A 13,275-nucleotide genomic window follows, 5' to 3' on the forward strand; every position below is an offset into this window, starting at 1 on the left:
GTAGAAATATGGTATTTTCTTATACTTTTAAAAAATATAGAAAAACAGTTGTAATACTGATGTCGTCGTGTGCTCATGCGTTTTTATTTCATCTCCGAGTATTTTTTCTTCGCGCCGAGTATAGGCGATTTTCGAAAATACAAATCATCATTTTTCAGAGCTTTAAGCTCAACTAACATTATGGTCCTCCGAAGGAGCCGGATACTGTGCGAACCGTGTCGTTTTCGAGTAAAATAATAATCAATTTTCGTGTTCGTATGTAGTCCGCAAAAAAGTACCAATTTTTGCATTCGATAGTTCGTTCGTCATTATAAAAATTCGTTTAAAAAATTGAAAAAAAAAATTCGAAATGGCGACCGAAACTCAAAAGAAGAAGCGATTGTTCCAATATGAAAATTTGATGCGTTACAAAAATCAAGTCGTTGCTCATATCGAAAAAACAGAACCGTCGTTCGAAAGTTTAGTGAAACTTGAAGCCATTGTGCAAAAAATTGAAGCAGAAAATGCCAGATTCCAAAGCCTATCCGAGGAAATCATTGTAAAGCTGAAAACCGATGATGACGAGGATAAGAAAATGAGAGAAGAATATTTCGTTGACATGGATGTGGCCACCGAGCTTGAAGTCGATGTCAAATCAAAAATTGCGTGGATCAAAGCTGGTTTGGATAAAAATCGTTCTGAGGAATCAATTATCAATAGTAACAGTAGCAGTAGTTCAGGAAATGGATCGTCAAGCGGCTTCAGGTACGCGCCAATAATGAAAGAAATTGAACCCCCTACTTTTGATGGAGACGCGACCAAATTCCAGGAATGGAGATCAATGTTCGAGAATTTAGTTCATGAGAATGCCGACTACAGTCCTACCTGTAAGCTATATTTTTTAAAAAAGTGTTTAGTAGGGAAAGCTTCTAATATTGTTGATCATTACGAAATCTCTAGAGATGGGTATGCTGAGGCTTGGTCTCATGTAATTTATAGGTTTAGTAAGCCGAGGTCAGTGCTTGGTGCTTTCTTTAAAAAATTGGTGAGCCTAGAAACGATCAAAAACGAAAATGGAATCCAAAATCTCTTAGATACGACTAATAGCGTAATTCGAGGATTGACTTCCATTGGCGAGGAGGTAAATCCAACATTTTCGAGGTTTTTAGCATTTCTCATTCGTTCGAAGTTAGATGATAATACAAAACGTGATTGGGAGAATTTTTACACAAATATGGAATTTTATCCAAAATTCAAAGATCTTGATAAATTTCTTCAAAGTAGAGCTCATGTTGTAGATGAACGTACTGAGGAGAGAAAGATTAGTAGCAATTTGATTAAAAAGGATAAAAAATCAACATTCGTGGCTATTACAAATAAAAAGCCTGCTTGTAAGAAATGTAATGGAGAGCATGCGATATATACGTGTACTGAGTTTTTGAGTATGTCTCCTAAAGAGAGGCAACTTTTTTGTAAGAGTAAAGCGCTATGCGTGATTTGTTTGAGCTATGGCCATTTGTCTCCTAATTGCAAAAGTCAAAAATTTCGTTGTCAGTGTGGAGATCCGCATAATTACTTGTTACATTTTGGCAGTAATTTAAGTGCCCAAAATGGGCCAAAAAGTAAGGAGAAATCAGTAGATGCAAAAGTCATTGTACAACCTGTAGTGCCTAAATCGTCCGAGGCTACTGCTTCAGAGAAAGAATCTTTATCGTGTGTCGTGGCAACAGAGAAAAATGTGGAAAAAACAGTTTTGTTGCCATCTGCTATTGTGAGATTTGTGTGTGGTAATGTCGTTGGCACGCTTCGTGTTTTGCTGGATAGTTGTTCACAGGCTACCTTTATTTCCGATGCGGCAGTAAAGAAATTTAACCTGCCTACAAAAAGGTCGTCGATCGTTTCATCTATAAGAGGTGTCGGTGCTTCATGCACAAAAACATCGTCGAGTGTCGATTTAATTGTTTCGTCTAAAAAGGACAGATTTCGTTTAGAGGTGCAGGCGGATATCGTTCCAGCCTCTGCCATGAAATACACAGTCAATGCTGAATTTTCAAAAGACGTTTTAAATGCCTTACGTAATGTTCCCTTAGCCGATCCCGCCTACCTCAATCGCAATATTTCAATTAGTAATATTGACATGATTATTGGGGCTGAATATTTTGGCCAATGCATTTTAGATCAGTCGTTGAGAGTAGGAACTTTGGATTTGAGGTTGTCGCAATTTGGTTGGATAGTTTCAGGGACAGTTTTACAGAAAGGAACTGAAAAATTTGTTGGTTTTACTCGACAGTCGATTGATGAAAATTTGAGAAAGTTTTGGGAGATAGAAGAGGCAGAAATTGTGTCCAAGGTCAAGGATTCTGAAGCTGATCGTTGTATGAAACATTTTGAGGAAACTTACAAAATAGGGGAAGATGGTAAGTTTTGTGTTCGTTTGCCTTTCAAGTTGGAAAAAAGTAAAATAGCTCATAATCGGAAGATTGCATTGAAGGCCTTGAGCAGAGTGGAAAATAAGTTGAGTGAGAAATTAAAAATTTCTTACAGTGATTTCATGAAGGAGTATTTGGAAATGGGTCACATGTCACTCATTCCCGATTATGATCCTGATGCTTGTTTTTTGCCTCATAGGGCAGTTATCCGAGAAGGCAGTGAGACAACTCCTTTGAGAGTCGTTTCTAATGCCACAGCCGGAACTCCATCCTTGAATGAATCCCTAATGGTTGGTCCAAAAATTCAAAGAGATTTGTATGATATTTTGATAAACATGCGTTGGTATAAATATGTATTCTCAGCCGATATTGCAAAAATGTACCGCATGATTTGGGTTGCAATTGAGGATAGGAAATATCAGTCGATTTTTTGGAGGGATTCAGTCTTTGAGATAATTAAACAGTTTCAGTTGAATACGCTCACTTATGGTACAGGGCCTGCTTCGTTTATTGCTACCATGTGTTTGGAAATTATTGCTAGAATGGTTGAACCTTATGACCCCTTTCTTGCATTTTTGATTCGAAATAATTTTTTCATGGATGATTTTACTGGTGGTGCTCAAACAATCGAGGAAGCAATAAGAATTCAGAGAGGTTTGCACCTTGCTCTGGAAAAATTTGGTTTCCTTTTGAGGAAATATTCGTCAAATTCAAAGGAATTATTAAATAATATTGATTTGAAGCTGCATGCAGCTAGTGGTTCTAAAACTATGACTGAAAGTTTGTGTTCTGTTCCTGTTCTTGGTTTAATTTGGAGGCCAGAGGAGGATGACTACTCAGTCAAAGTTAAAATTGAGGATTTAGATTCTCAAACTATCGTTACAAAAAGAATTATTTTGTCGTTAATTTCTCGCACTTTTGACCCAATAGGATTAGTTTCACCAGTTTTAGTACGTGGTAAACTGCTTTTGAAAGAGGTTTGGCTTGAAGGAAAGGATTGGGATGACCCAGTCAGTCCTGAAACAGCCGCTTTATTCGTTTCGTATATTAAAGATTTGACTGACTTGAATTTTGTGAAAATCCCTCGATATATTTTCGGTGCTTTTGAATGCACAATTGTTGGTTTTTGTGATGCGAGTGATAAAGCCTACTGTGCGGCAGTATATATTCGAGCTCAAGATGAAAAAGGTAAAATTTTTTGTCGTCTTATTTCATCCAAAACTAGAGTAGCTCCAGTTAAGGAATTGACGATTCCAAAGCTTGAGCTGCAAGCAGCTAAATTGCTTGTTGATTTGGTGTCTCGCATTGCAAAGAATTTGAAAATTCCTCTTCAAAATATCGTTAATTTTTCGGACTCGACTGTGGTGCTTTGTTGGCTTAGTAAACCACCTGATGAGTGGAAAACGTTCGTTTCTAATAGAGTACGAACGATTTTGGATGTTTTTCCCTTTTGTCAGTGGACCTATGTAAGGAGCAATGAAAACCCTGCTGATGATGCAACTCGAGGATTGAAAGTGGAAGAATTTGTTGGGAAAACGAGATGGTTTGATGGACCTGAGTTTTTATACCACGAGAATTATCGTTCCTTTCATCCTATCCCAAATTTAGACACGCATCTAGCTCTAGAACGTCGTAAAGTTAAGGTGGCATTTTGTGTTGGTGTTGTAGATGATTTTACTTCACGATCTTCGTCCTACCTTAGGTTGATTCGCGCCATTGCGCTCATTTGCAGAAAAATTAGAAATTTTAGAGCTAGAATTCGTAATTTGGAGCCAATCAATGAGTCGCCTACATTGTCGAAAGAGGAAGTGGAGAAGAGTGAAAAAATTGTTGTTTGTTTTGTCCAAAGTATTCACTTTTTCAAGGATATTGAACGCCTAAAAATTAACCTTCCGTTGAAAAATAAAAGTGCCTTACTTTCCCTTGATCCTTACCTAGATAAAGATGGTGTTTTGCGTGTAGGTGGTCGCCTAAATAAGTCGTCACTAGCCGATCAGTCTAAACACCCTATACTCCTTTCCTCCAAAAGCCATCTGGCTAAATTGTATTGTGAGTATATTCATGAAAAATACTATCACGCAAATCGCAGATTTATCGCTTCGTTTATCTCGTGGAAAATGTGGTTAGTAGGTGGCACAGCTAATTTGGTAAAATTCATAATTCGTAATTGTGTTTTATGCACTCGAATGAAGGCAGCAACAGCACAACAATTCATGGGACAACTTCCGAAGGAACGAGTCACTGTTGCTCCACCTTTCACTTATGTTGGTGTTGATTTTGCGGGTCCCTTTACTTGCAAATGCACAGATCATAGATCTACTCGATATAATCAGATTTATGCTGCAATTTTCGTTTGTCTCACTGTTAGGGCAGTACATATTGAAATTGTGTCAGGCTTATCAACTGAAAAGTTTTTATTAGCTTTTCAAACTTTTGTTTCTCGTCGAGGTTTGCCTGCAATCGTTTATTCTGACAATGGTACCAATTTCGTTGGTACAAAAAATTTTCTCAAATTGGATGAGAAAAAGTTGCTCGATTATTCTGTTACTGAAAATTTTGAATGGCGTTTCATACCACCTGCTTCGCCTCATCAAGGAGGTATTTGGGAAGCTGCGGTGAAAAGCTTCAAAAAGCACTTGGTGGCTGTTACAAAGGAAAATGCATTGAATATAGAAGAATTTTGAACCTTGTTTGCAAAAATCGAAGCTGTTCTAAATATGCGGCCTTTGTGCTACAAAGGAGGTGTAGAGCAGGGTACAGAGATCTTGACTCCAAGCCATTTTTTGATTGGTCGTAATATTATGTCAGTACCTGCTATTGATTCTGAAGAGGTTAATTTGAGTCGTAGGTTGCTTTTAATTCAAAATATCTTTAAAGGATTTTGGTCTGTTTGGAGTAAGGACTATTTGAACCAATTGCAGCAACGTTATAAGTGGAAAAATCGAGTTCCAAATGTTAAGGTTGGTCAGCTGGTTTTTGTTAAAAACAATCAACCAAAACCCTTTAAATGGCCATTAGGAATTGTAAGAAAAGTGTATCCTGACAAGGAAGGATTAGTTCGTGTGGTAGATGTGGAGTTTGGTGGACAAATTCGTTCACGAAATATTACTAATTTAGTAATTCTCCCTGAGGATAAATAGGTAATTAAAAAAAAAAAAAAAAACAACACTTTTGGGGTTAATTTTAGAGATTACTTTTAAGATGGTTTGGTTATGCATTTGAATTGAATTTCGTTGTGTGTACGTAGTTTAGAAATAAATGTTTAAGATGTTTAAAAATTATCATTTTTTCTCTCCTGAGACCTGCGGTCTCAGCGGGGGGAATCTGTTGATATGTAATGCATTATTTTAAGAAAAAATACTAGAAATACGATTTAGAATATTAGGATTTAAAAATAGATTTATTATGGTAGATTTCAAAGTTCATGTACGTAATTTTACGCGGTTCCCACGGAAGGGATCGCAACGTCTGTATGTGTGCATTATTTAAAAAAAAAAAATCGAAATGCAAGCCTGAGACTTCTGGAATGTATCAATAATACGTTGCAGTTAAGTGCTCGTCATGTTTACATCCTACTAATTGGTTTTAAGCGGACACTCGCCTGCTGTACATTTTACACTCTGTGAGAATCGAGGGTGAGATGGAATGGGCGAGGTTTGCGGTAATTTGTCTCCCTCGTATGTAGAAATATGGTATTTTCTTATACTTTTAAAAAATATAGAAAAACAGTTGTAATACTGATGTCGTCGTGTGCTCATGCGTTTTTATTTCATCTCCGAGTATTTTTTCTTCGCGCCGAGTATAGGCGATTTTCGAAAATACAAATCATCATTTTTCAGAGCTTTAAGCTCAACTAACAAGAGTGCTGAACATTTCCTTGAAAAATCTTTTTTTTTTCTGCATTTTACATCACGATTCGAGCTGTTTTTGATTGGAGTCGTTTTTCTAGGATAAATCATTTCTTTTTCAACTAAAATTTTCGAGTTCCCACGTAAAAAAAAAGTGTCCGAAATTAGGCTACTTTGTACGTAATTTCGGACACTAAAAAATCACTTAAAATTTATGAATTGATGCTGAAAAACGGTTCATACGATGACATTCTATGAGAATGTGAAGACAAACACCAACTTGAATCGCTCGTTTTAGAGCCCTTTTCGAAAAACGTCAAGAAAGTGTCCGAAATTAGGGGCTTTGACAGTACGAGGAAAGAAATACCTATTTTGTCAAACGGATAAATATATGTAGGTCTAGCTCACTTTTGAGTCCAAAAAATGGCAAATTTCCAGCAGAATGGAAGCGTCGTCGGTACAATCCGGTACCGGAAATGGATTTGTCGTCCCAAAAAAAACCCATAGCCAAATTTTCAGCTGGATTGGCGACCAAAAGTTTCTTTGCCCAAAAAAATACATGAACTAACCCCTTTGCATTTTTTGAATTTTTTTGATTTCCAAAAAAATCGAGTAAAATGTCGTTTTTGACTAATTCAAAGTCGCCGAGTCCGAATCTGGTGTCCATTTGTGTCGTGGGATGCTGTTTCAGGGAGAAATTGCGACTATTTCGCAAAATACGAGTCGCGACCCCAAAACGAACTTCATTTTTGGATTCAGCGACCTCAAATTAGTTTAAAAATACAAAATTTCACAACTTTTTCCTAGCTGATTTTGAGTAAAAAAAAAACAAGGCAATTTTCAGCAGAAGAAAGCGTTGTCGGTGTAATCTGGTATCGGAAATGAATTCGCCGTCCAAAAAAAAACAGCCAACGAATTTTGATGGGTCATTTTTGCATTTTCGTTCAAATCGAAGCGTTTGAATTTAACCAACCGAAGGTATTCAGGTATTGTTTTGTATGTAACAGGTACCACTTTTTTCACTTGAGTTTACTTGTGTGTATAAAAATCGCCGGTGGCCCGGGCCAGGTACTGGTTAATTATTGTATAAAAGCGAAGTTCGCCAATCCACTGAATACATTTTACTTTCAAACAAAGTACAGTAACGTACTACAACAACCAATCAAACAAACCATCAACATGTCGAAGGTAATTTTTTCTATTTCTCTTCGATCAGTGACTTGGTGCTCGAGTGTGATATTATATATTTTCTATTCGCGATATATTAACGTAACAAGTTTCGTGTTTATCGAGAGTTAAATTTCGGTTGTTTTTTGCATTGTGTTCTGATTTGTACTCTTATTTCTGTTCTCGATATTTTGAAAATTATTATTTGTGGTGCTAGATTTGGATTTTGGTTCTGGAGTGTACAGGTTTCAGTTTTGTTTTATTTTGTTACAAGTATTATGTGCTTCTTATAGTTGTCTTTTTTATTTTTCAAAGTTTTTTTTTTATTTTAATGCTTTTTTTTCATTATTCATTCTCATTTTATTTCATTTTTTTAAAGTTTTTTTTTGTGATTTTTTTTCTATTTGAAAAAAATATTTTTCGTGGATAATTTTGATGGTAGACCTTCCATCAATTATTATTTGCCAACAATTTTAAAAGTTTTTTTCATTTGTGTGTTTTTGGCATTTATTTATTTGATTCTAAATTGCATTTTGTGCCAACTATTTGAATATTTATTCTAAATTGTCTTATTGGGGATTTCATTTGCTCATACACATCAAAATTTCAATGTTTTCGTACTAGAATTTTGTGAATGTATCCAAAATTTAATTGATTCAATGTTGCATAAATTTAGTGAATTTTCCAAACTCTAAATTCAAAATATTAAATAAATAAAAATTTAAAAAAAATAGAAAAATACATAAATAAAATTAATTAAATGGCTGCTTCGATACACAAAACGAAATCCTATTAAAATTAAAATAATACTGATAAAAAAAACATCATGAAATTTAATATGCACCTACATAATATTTAACACGAAAACTTACACCACTCGATTACCAAACTCCAGAAGAAAAAATTGCACATTTTCAAAACAAACGACATTCATCACACTCGAGCCCTCATACAGAGTACTTCTGATCAAAATTGATCAAAATTTGGGCTAAATTAATAACACATGACCTGATTTTGAAATTGCAGATCTTCGTCGTTTTATCCAGCATCCTCGCTGTCAGCGTTGCTAGTCCCGTCGCCCCATACGCCGCCCCGGCTTACCCATCAGCCTACCCAGCCCCAGCTTACAGCTCACCTCACTACGCTCCAGCACCGGCTTACCCATCTTACAAACCAGCTCACTATGCCCCAGAATACGAAACCCCAGCCAAATACGACTTCGCCTACGAAGTAGCTGACTCGTACACTGGTGACTACAAAAGCCAAAATGAATACAGAGACGGCGACTACGTCAAGGTAATTATCCCAAAAAACTCGATATTTTTCTAATTTTATTCGATCTGAGATGACTAATGCGAGAATCTTTGTATCTTCCAATAGGGATCTTACTCCTTGGTCGAAGCTGATGGCTCAAAACGTACCGTAGAATACTCCGATGATGGATACGGTTTCAACGCTGTTGTACTCAAGGACGGATATGCACCAGCATACTCATCACCCTCTGCCTACAAATCTGGCCCAGCTTACCCATCCGCCTACTCGTCGCCAGCTTACAAGAAACCAGCCTACAAATCTGCCTACCCATCTCCAGCCCCATACGCCGCTCACGGTTACGCCGCCCCAGCTTACCCAACCCCAGCTTACTCCTCATACCCAGCTCCATCCTACCACGCCCCAGCTTACCCAACCCCATCCTACCCATCTGCCTACAAACCAGCTTACTAATTTCTCCGTTAGTCTGATTGATACTTACAAATTTTCCTCTCCTCAGTATATAAATCGTATATCCAGTCATGTTTGAAATGTATAAGTTGTTAATTATAAATTATTTATTTCGAATAAATTATTTTGCTCATTTTTGAATTTCCGAGTATTTTTTTGCTTACCTGTGGGTTTAGTCTTGAGAGACATTTCTGTAGTACATATTTATTGGAATTGATGATACCTACGTGTAAAAACGAATAGAATTGTGGAGTGGATGGAACTAGTACTCTCTAAATTTGAAACAGTCAAATTTTACTGCTTAGCAGTCACGACATTTTGCCTTTTCAAAAGCAGTAGTTTTTTACTGTAAAACAGTAGAAAATCAACTGAATTGGTCAGTCAAATCAAATTCTCACAGGTTGGTAAAAAAAAATGGGCGAAAGTGTGAATTATTGACTGAAAATTTTTCCTATAGGTGGATCTTTTTTACACTTTGCAATTTTGGTAAAAAGTAGGTAAAGCTTCTGGGAAATTTTGTCAAAAAACTTATTTTTTTGCCATTTGTAACTGTAAAAAAAAATAATTTTTTTGGAAAACAAGATTCCCCAAATTTTTGAGCAAAAAAGATGTTTATCTTTTTTGCAATATAGCGACAGCTTTTAGTGATTTTTGGCATATGACCATAAAGTGAAACTTTATAGCAATTTTTAGCCACATGGTAAGTTTTTTTTACAATTATTCGATTGTAGAAAAATTTCCCAACAGTCGAGTGAAAAGCGAGAATTTTTGTTGATTTTCGGCAAAAAGTGAAGGTGGCGATGCTGTGCTATAGTATTCCTCGAGAGGAACCTACCATAAAATTTTTAGAAATTTTCTATGCATAGGAGGGGAGAGGGGGGCGTTTAAAGTCGAAATGTGGCGATTTTTTGTTCAAATTGCCATTTTTCGACTTAGAATGCTGTTCCTCCCTCCTTTGCTTAAACATTTTTTGAAAATTTTAGCTCAGGTTCCTCTTGGGGTACAAATAACGAAATAAAGTAGCATCACCACCAGGCAATGTCTTGCATTGCAAAAAAGCAAGGCTTTTAGGCGATTTTTGGGTTAAAATTCAAGGACACAACCATAATGTACTTTTCATATGATAATGGAGGCGTAGCTGGAGGGCAGGGGGAGGGAATGGATTGTGACTACACGCATAAAAAATCCTTCAAAGTTCACTTGGAGTGCACAATTTAACAGCATAACTTCATAAGAAAAGCAATTTCAGGTTGAAGAGTGGTTATGGTTATTACAGCTTTAGAGAGGGGAGGAGATGGGAGGGGGACGTGGATTGTGGCTACACACATAGCGGACTATCTTAAAAGTTCATTTAGAGTCAACAATGTCATAGCATAACCTCATTGGAAAAGAAATTTCAGGTTCAAGAGCGCATTTTTTCAGCTTTCGTAAGGGGGATGGGGCGTGGGGGAAGTGGATGGTGTACTGTCCCTTCATAATGTCCGGTATCACGTGTATGCTGATTGCTGATCTAGTAGGTACCTACTCTGCATGAAAAAGCTAATGAATCATCAATCAAGCCCCATATATTCCCACCACTATAGCTACGCTGTAACGTTTCAATAAACGAATCCAGCCAGATAGGTAAATAATTACCGGTGTATAAATATACGCGGCACCTTTTAGTTAACACATTTTGCTCGCATCATATCGTACGGTAGGTAAGGTATAATGCCCTTGTACCTTAGAAATAATGCAAACAGTAGAGCAGTGGCAACTGGCACTGGCAGTTCAACGAGCATTACATAAAATACCGGTTGATTTATTGGATTGAAAACATTGGTAGTGAGTCGACACCGCGCCGTTGCTCGGTCAATTAAGGCTCTATATAAAGTGGGTGAGCGCATCGGCCATTTTGTTCCCTGAGTGATAACGGACTAGTAAGTATGGATACAATTTCTCACGTAAAAAATGCAATTTTCTCGATAGTTCGCGAGTCCGGGTGAACTTACATGTAGTCTCAAATTAAAGACAATAAAATTTACTTAATTATTATAAATAAAGTGTATCAGTACCGCACTGTTTTCAGTGGGACAAATGACACTTTACCGTTCAGTTTTTACTTACCAGTACCACACACCTTTTCAGTGAAATAAAACGGAAACACAATTCTTACGTATATTTATTCACTCTTGTATTTTTTGAACATTATTTTAACAAAAAAAAAAAAATGAATACGTAACGAAATCAATGACGCATTTTTAACAAAAAAAATATAAGAAAACGAAAAACAAAACATCCTTGCATTATAAATACCACGAATGAGAAAACGAGGAGGAACTCAATAAAGCTGAAAAACTATGAATACGAGTACATAAGTACCTATGAAATCAAGGACGCATTTTTAACCTAAAAAAAAAAAATGAAAAACAAAACGTCCTTGCAATGAATACCATGAATGAAAAAAGTAAAAAACGATGACGAACTTAATAAAACTGAAAAACTATGAATACATAGACATATACCTATGAAAATAACGACACATTTTTCACCAAAAAAAAAAATGAAAAAAAAACATTCTTGCAGTATGAATACCACGAATGGAAAAACGACCACGAACATAATAAAACTGAAAAACTATGAATACATATTACATACCTATGAAAACGACACATTTTTCACCAAAAAAAAAAAAATGAAAAAAAAACCATTCTTGCAGTATGAATACCACGAATGGAAAACCGACGACGAACATAATAAAACTGAAAAACTATGAATACATATTACATACCTATGAAAACGACACATTTTTCACCAAAAAAAAATGAAAAAAAAAAAACATTCTTGCAGTATGGAATACCACGAATGGAAAACTGACGACGAACGTAATAATCAAAACTGAAAACTATAATACATAATTACAACGACGCATTTTTAACAAAAAAAAAAAAAACAAAAACATCCTTTCAGTATGAATACGAATACCACGAATGAAAAAACGACAACGAACTTAATAAAACTGAAAATATGAACACGTAATTACGTACCTACGAAAACAACGACGCATTTTTAACAAAAAAAAAAAACAAAAACAAAACATCTTTGCATTACGAATAACATGAAGGAGAAAACAACGACGAACTTAATGATTAATAGTTACATGACAATTTTTGAACTTGTACAATACCGGCGTTTTGTATTTGAATTTCTTTGGTTTTTGCACCACAGTTTCGTCAGAAATAACCTGTGATTGTGTAATTTTATATTCATCTTCGACTATATAAGCACTTAACTGAGAATCATTGATAACAGTACCTGATTCATTCTGATTGAAAATTGAATCTATAGTTACATCGGATCCATTTGGAGTCAAAATTGGAATGAATTCAGGGTTACAAACGTTATTTTCTATTTCAGAATCTTTAGTTTCATTTTCATCTGGATTGAAATAAGGAATATCTTCGATACGAGCAAAATCAGAGTGTACAGGTACAGATGGTTCCGTAGATGTGTGAGTAGACTGTCCGAGAACTGCAGATGCAATGATATTAGCTGTTTTGGCTTTGTGTTGGATTGACTCATTAACGTAACGATTCGGAGTGCTATCGCTCTTCCAGCCACCGTGGAGTTTGATAGTCTGAGCGTTGGCTCCCGCATTGGCTAGTATTGAAGTAGACGTCCGACGAAAGGAATGGCCTATACATAAAATAGTACAACAAAATTAGAATTTCAACAATATTTTAACTATTAAGTACTATGTTTGTGTGACGTGTTCTGTGGCTCACCTGTATATTTTCCCGCATCCGGTAGACTCAAGTATTTAGCAATTAGTTTTGGTATGCCTCGGAGTTTATTAATACCGATTGGTTGCCGACTGCACGTTCCTTCGTGATATTGAATAAAAAATTGGTCTGTTTTTTCGTTTGTATTTGGAGGACGCAACTCCATGTACTTCCTAACCAAACCTAAGTATTTTCCTTGGATCACAAAGCTTTTTTTTGCGTTGTTTTTCGTGTTTGAGCTTGGTATATTTACTAATAAAAGATCGCCATGTTGCTGAACGTCGTCTACTTTTATATCATGCAATTCACACATTCGTAGCGCACCCATAAGGCCAAAAACAAGCATCACCTATCAATAACAGTACATAA

General features: G+C 36.0%; 3 protein-coding genes across 3 annotated transcripts in view; 1 reads left to right on the forward strand and 2 right to left on the reverse strand.

Moving 5' to 3' along the window:
• LOC135847117 (hemicentin-1-like) overlaps positions 1–13,275 on the reverse strand; it is a 577,043-nt gene that overhangs the window by 7,187 nt on the left and 556,581 nt on the right. The window lies entirely within an intron of this gene.
• LOC135847119 (cuticle protein 7-like) lies at positions 7,321–9,286 on the forward strand. The gene is made up of 3 exons (XM_065366547.1): positions 7,321–7,444; positions 8,450–8,719; positions 8,804–9,286. The coding sequence occupies exons 1-3, from the start codon at positions 7,436–7,438 to the stop codon at positions 9,146–9,148; spliced, it is 624 nt and encodes a 207-aa protein (XP_065222619.1). The 5' UTR covers positions 7,321–7,435; the 3' UTR covers positions 9,149–9,286.
• On the reverse strand, positions 12,130–13,271 carry LOC135847118 (uncharacterized). The gene is made up of 2 exons (XM_065366546.1): positions 12,910–13,271; positions 12,130–12,820 (listed from the first exon to the last, which is right to left on the reverse strand). Exons 1-2 carry the CDS (start codon positions 13,250–13,252, stop codon positions 12,267–12,269), a joined length of 897 nt encoding a protein of 298 aa, XP_065222618.1. The 5' UTR covers positions 13,253–13,271; the 3' UTR covers positions 12,130–12,266.

Source organism: Planococcus citri, chromosome 5, assembly GCF_950023065.1.
Source record: "Planococcus citri chromosome 5, ihPlaCitr1.1, whole genome shotgun sequence".
Lineage (NCBI taxonomy): Eukaryota > Metazoa > Arthropoda > Insecta > Hemiptera > Pseudococcidae > Planococcus > Planococcus citri.

Bases quoted from the DNA above. Each gene is read 5' to 3' on its own strand.
- LOC135847119 (XM_065366547.1), top strand. The intron at 8,720-8,803 runs GTAATTATCCCA...ATCTTCCAATAG, and splicing joins GAGACGGCGACTACGTCAAG to GGATCTTACTCCTTGGTCGA.
- LOC135847118 (XM_065366546.1), bottom strand. From the start codon at position 13,252: ATGCTTGTTTTTGGCCTTATGGGTGCGCTACGAATGTGTGAATTGCAT. The intron at 12,821-12,909 runs GTGAGCCACAGA...TTTTATGTATAG, and splicing joins GGATGCGGGAAAATATACAG to GCCATTCCTTTCGTCGGACG.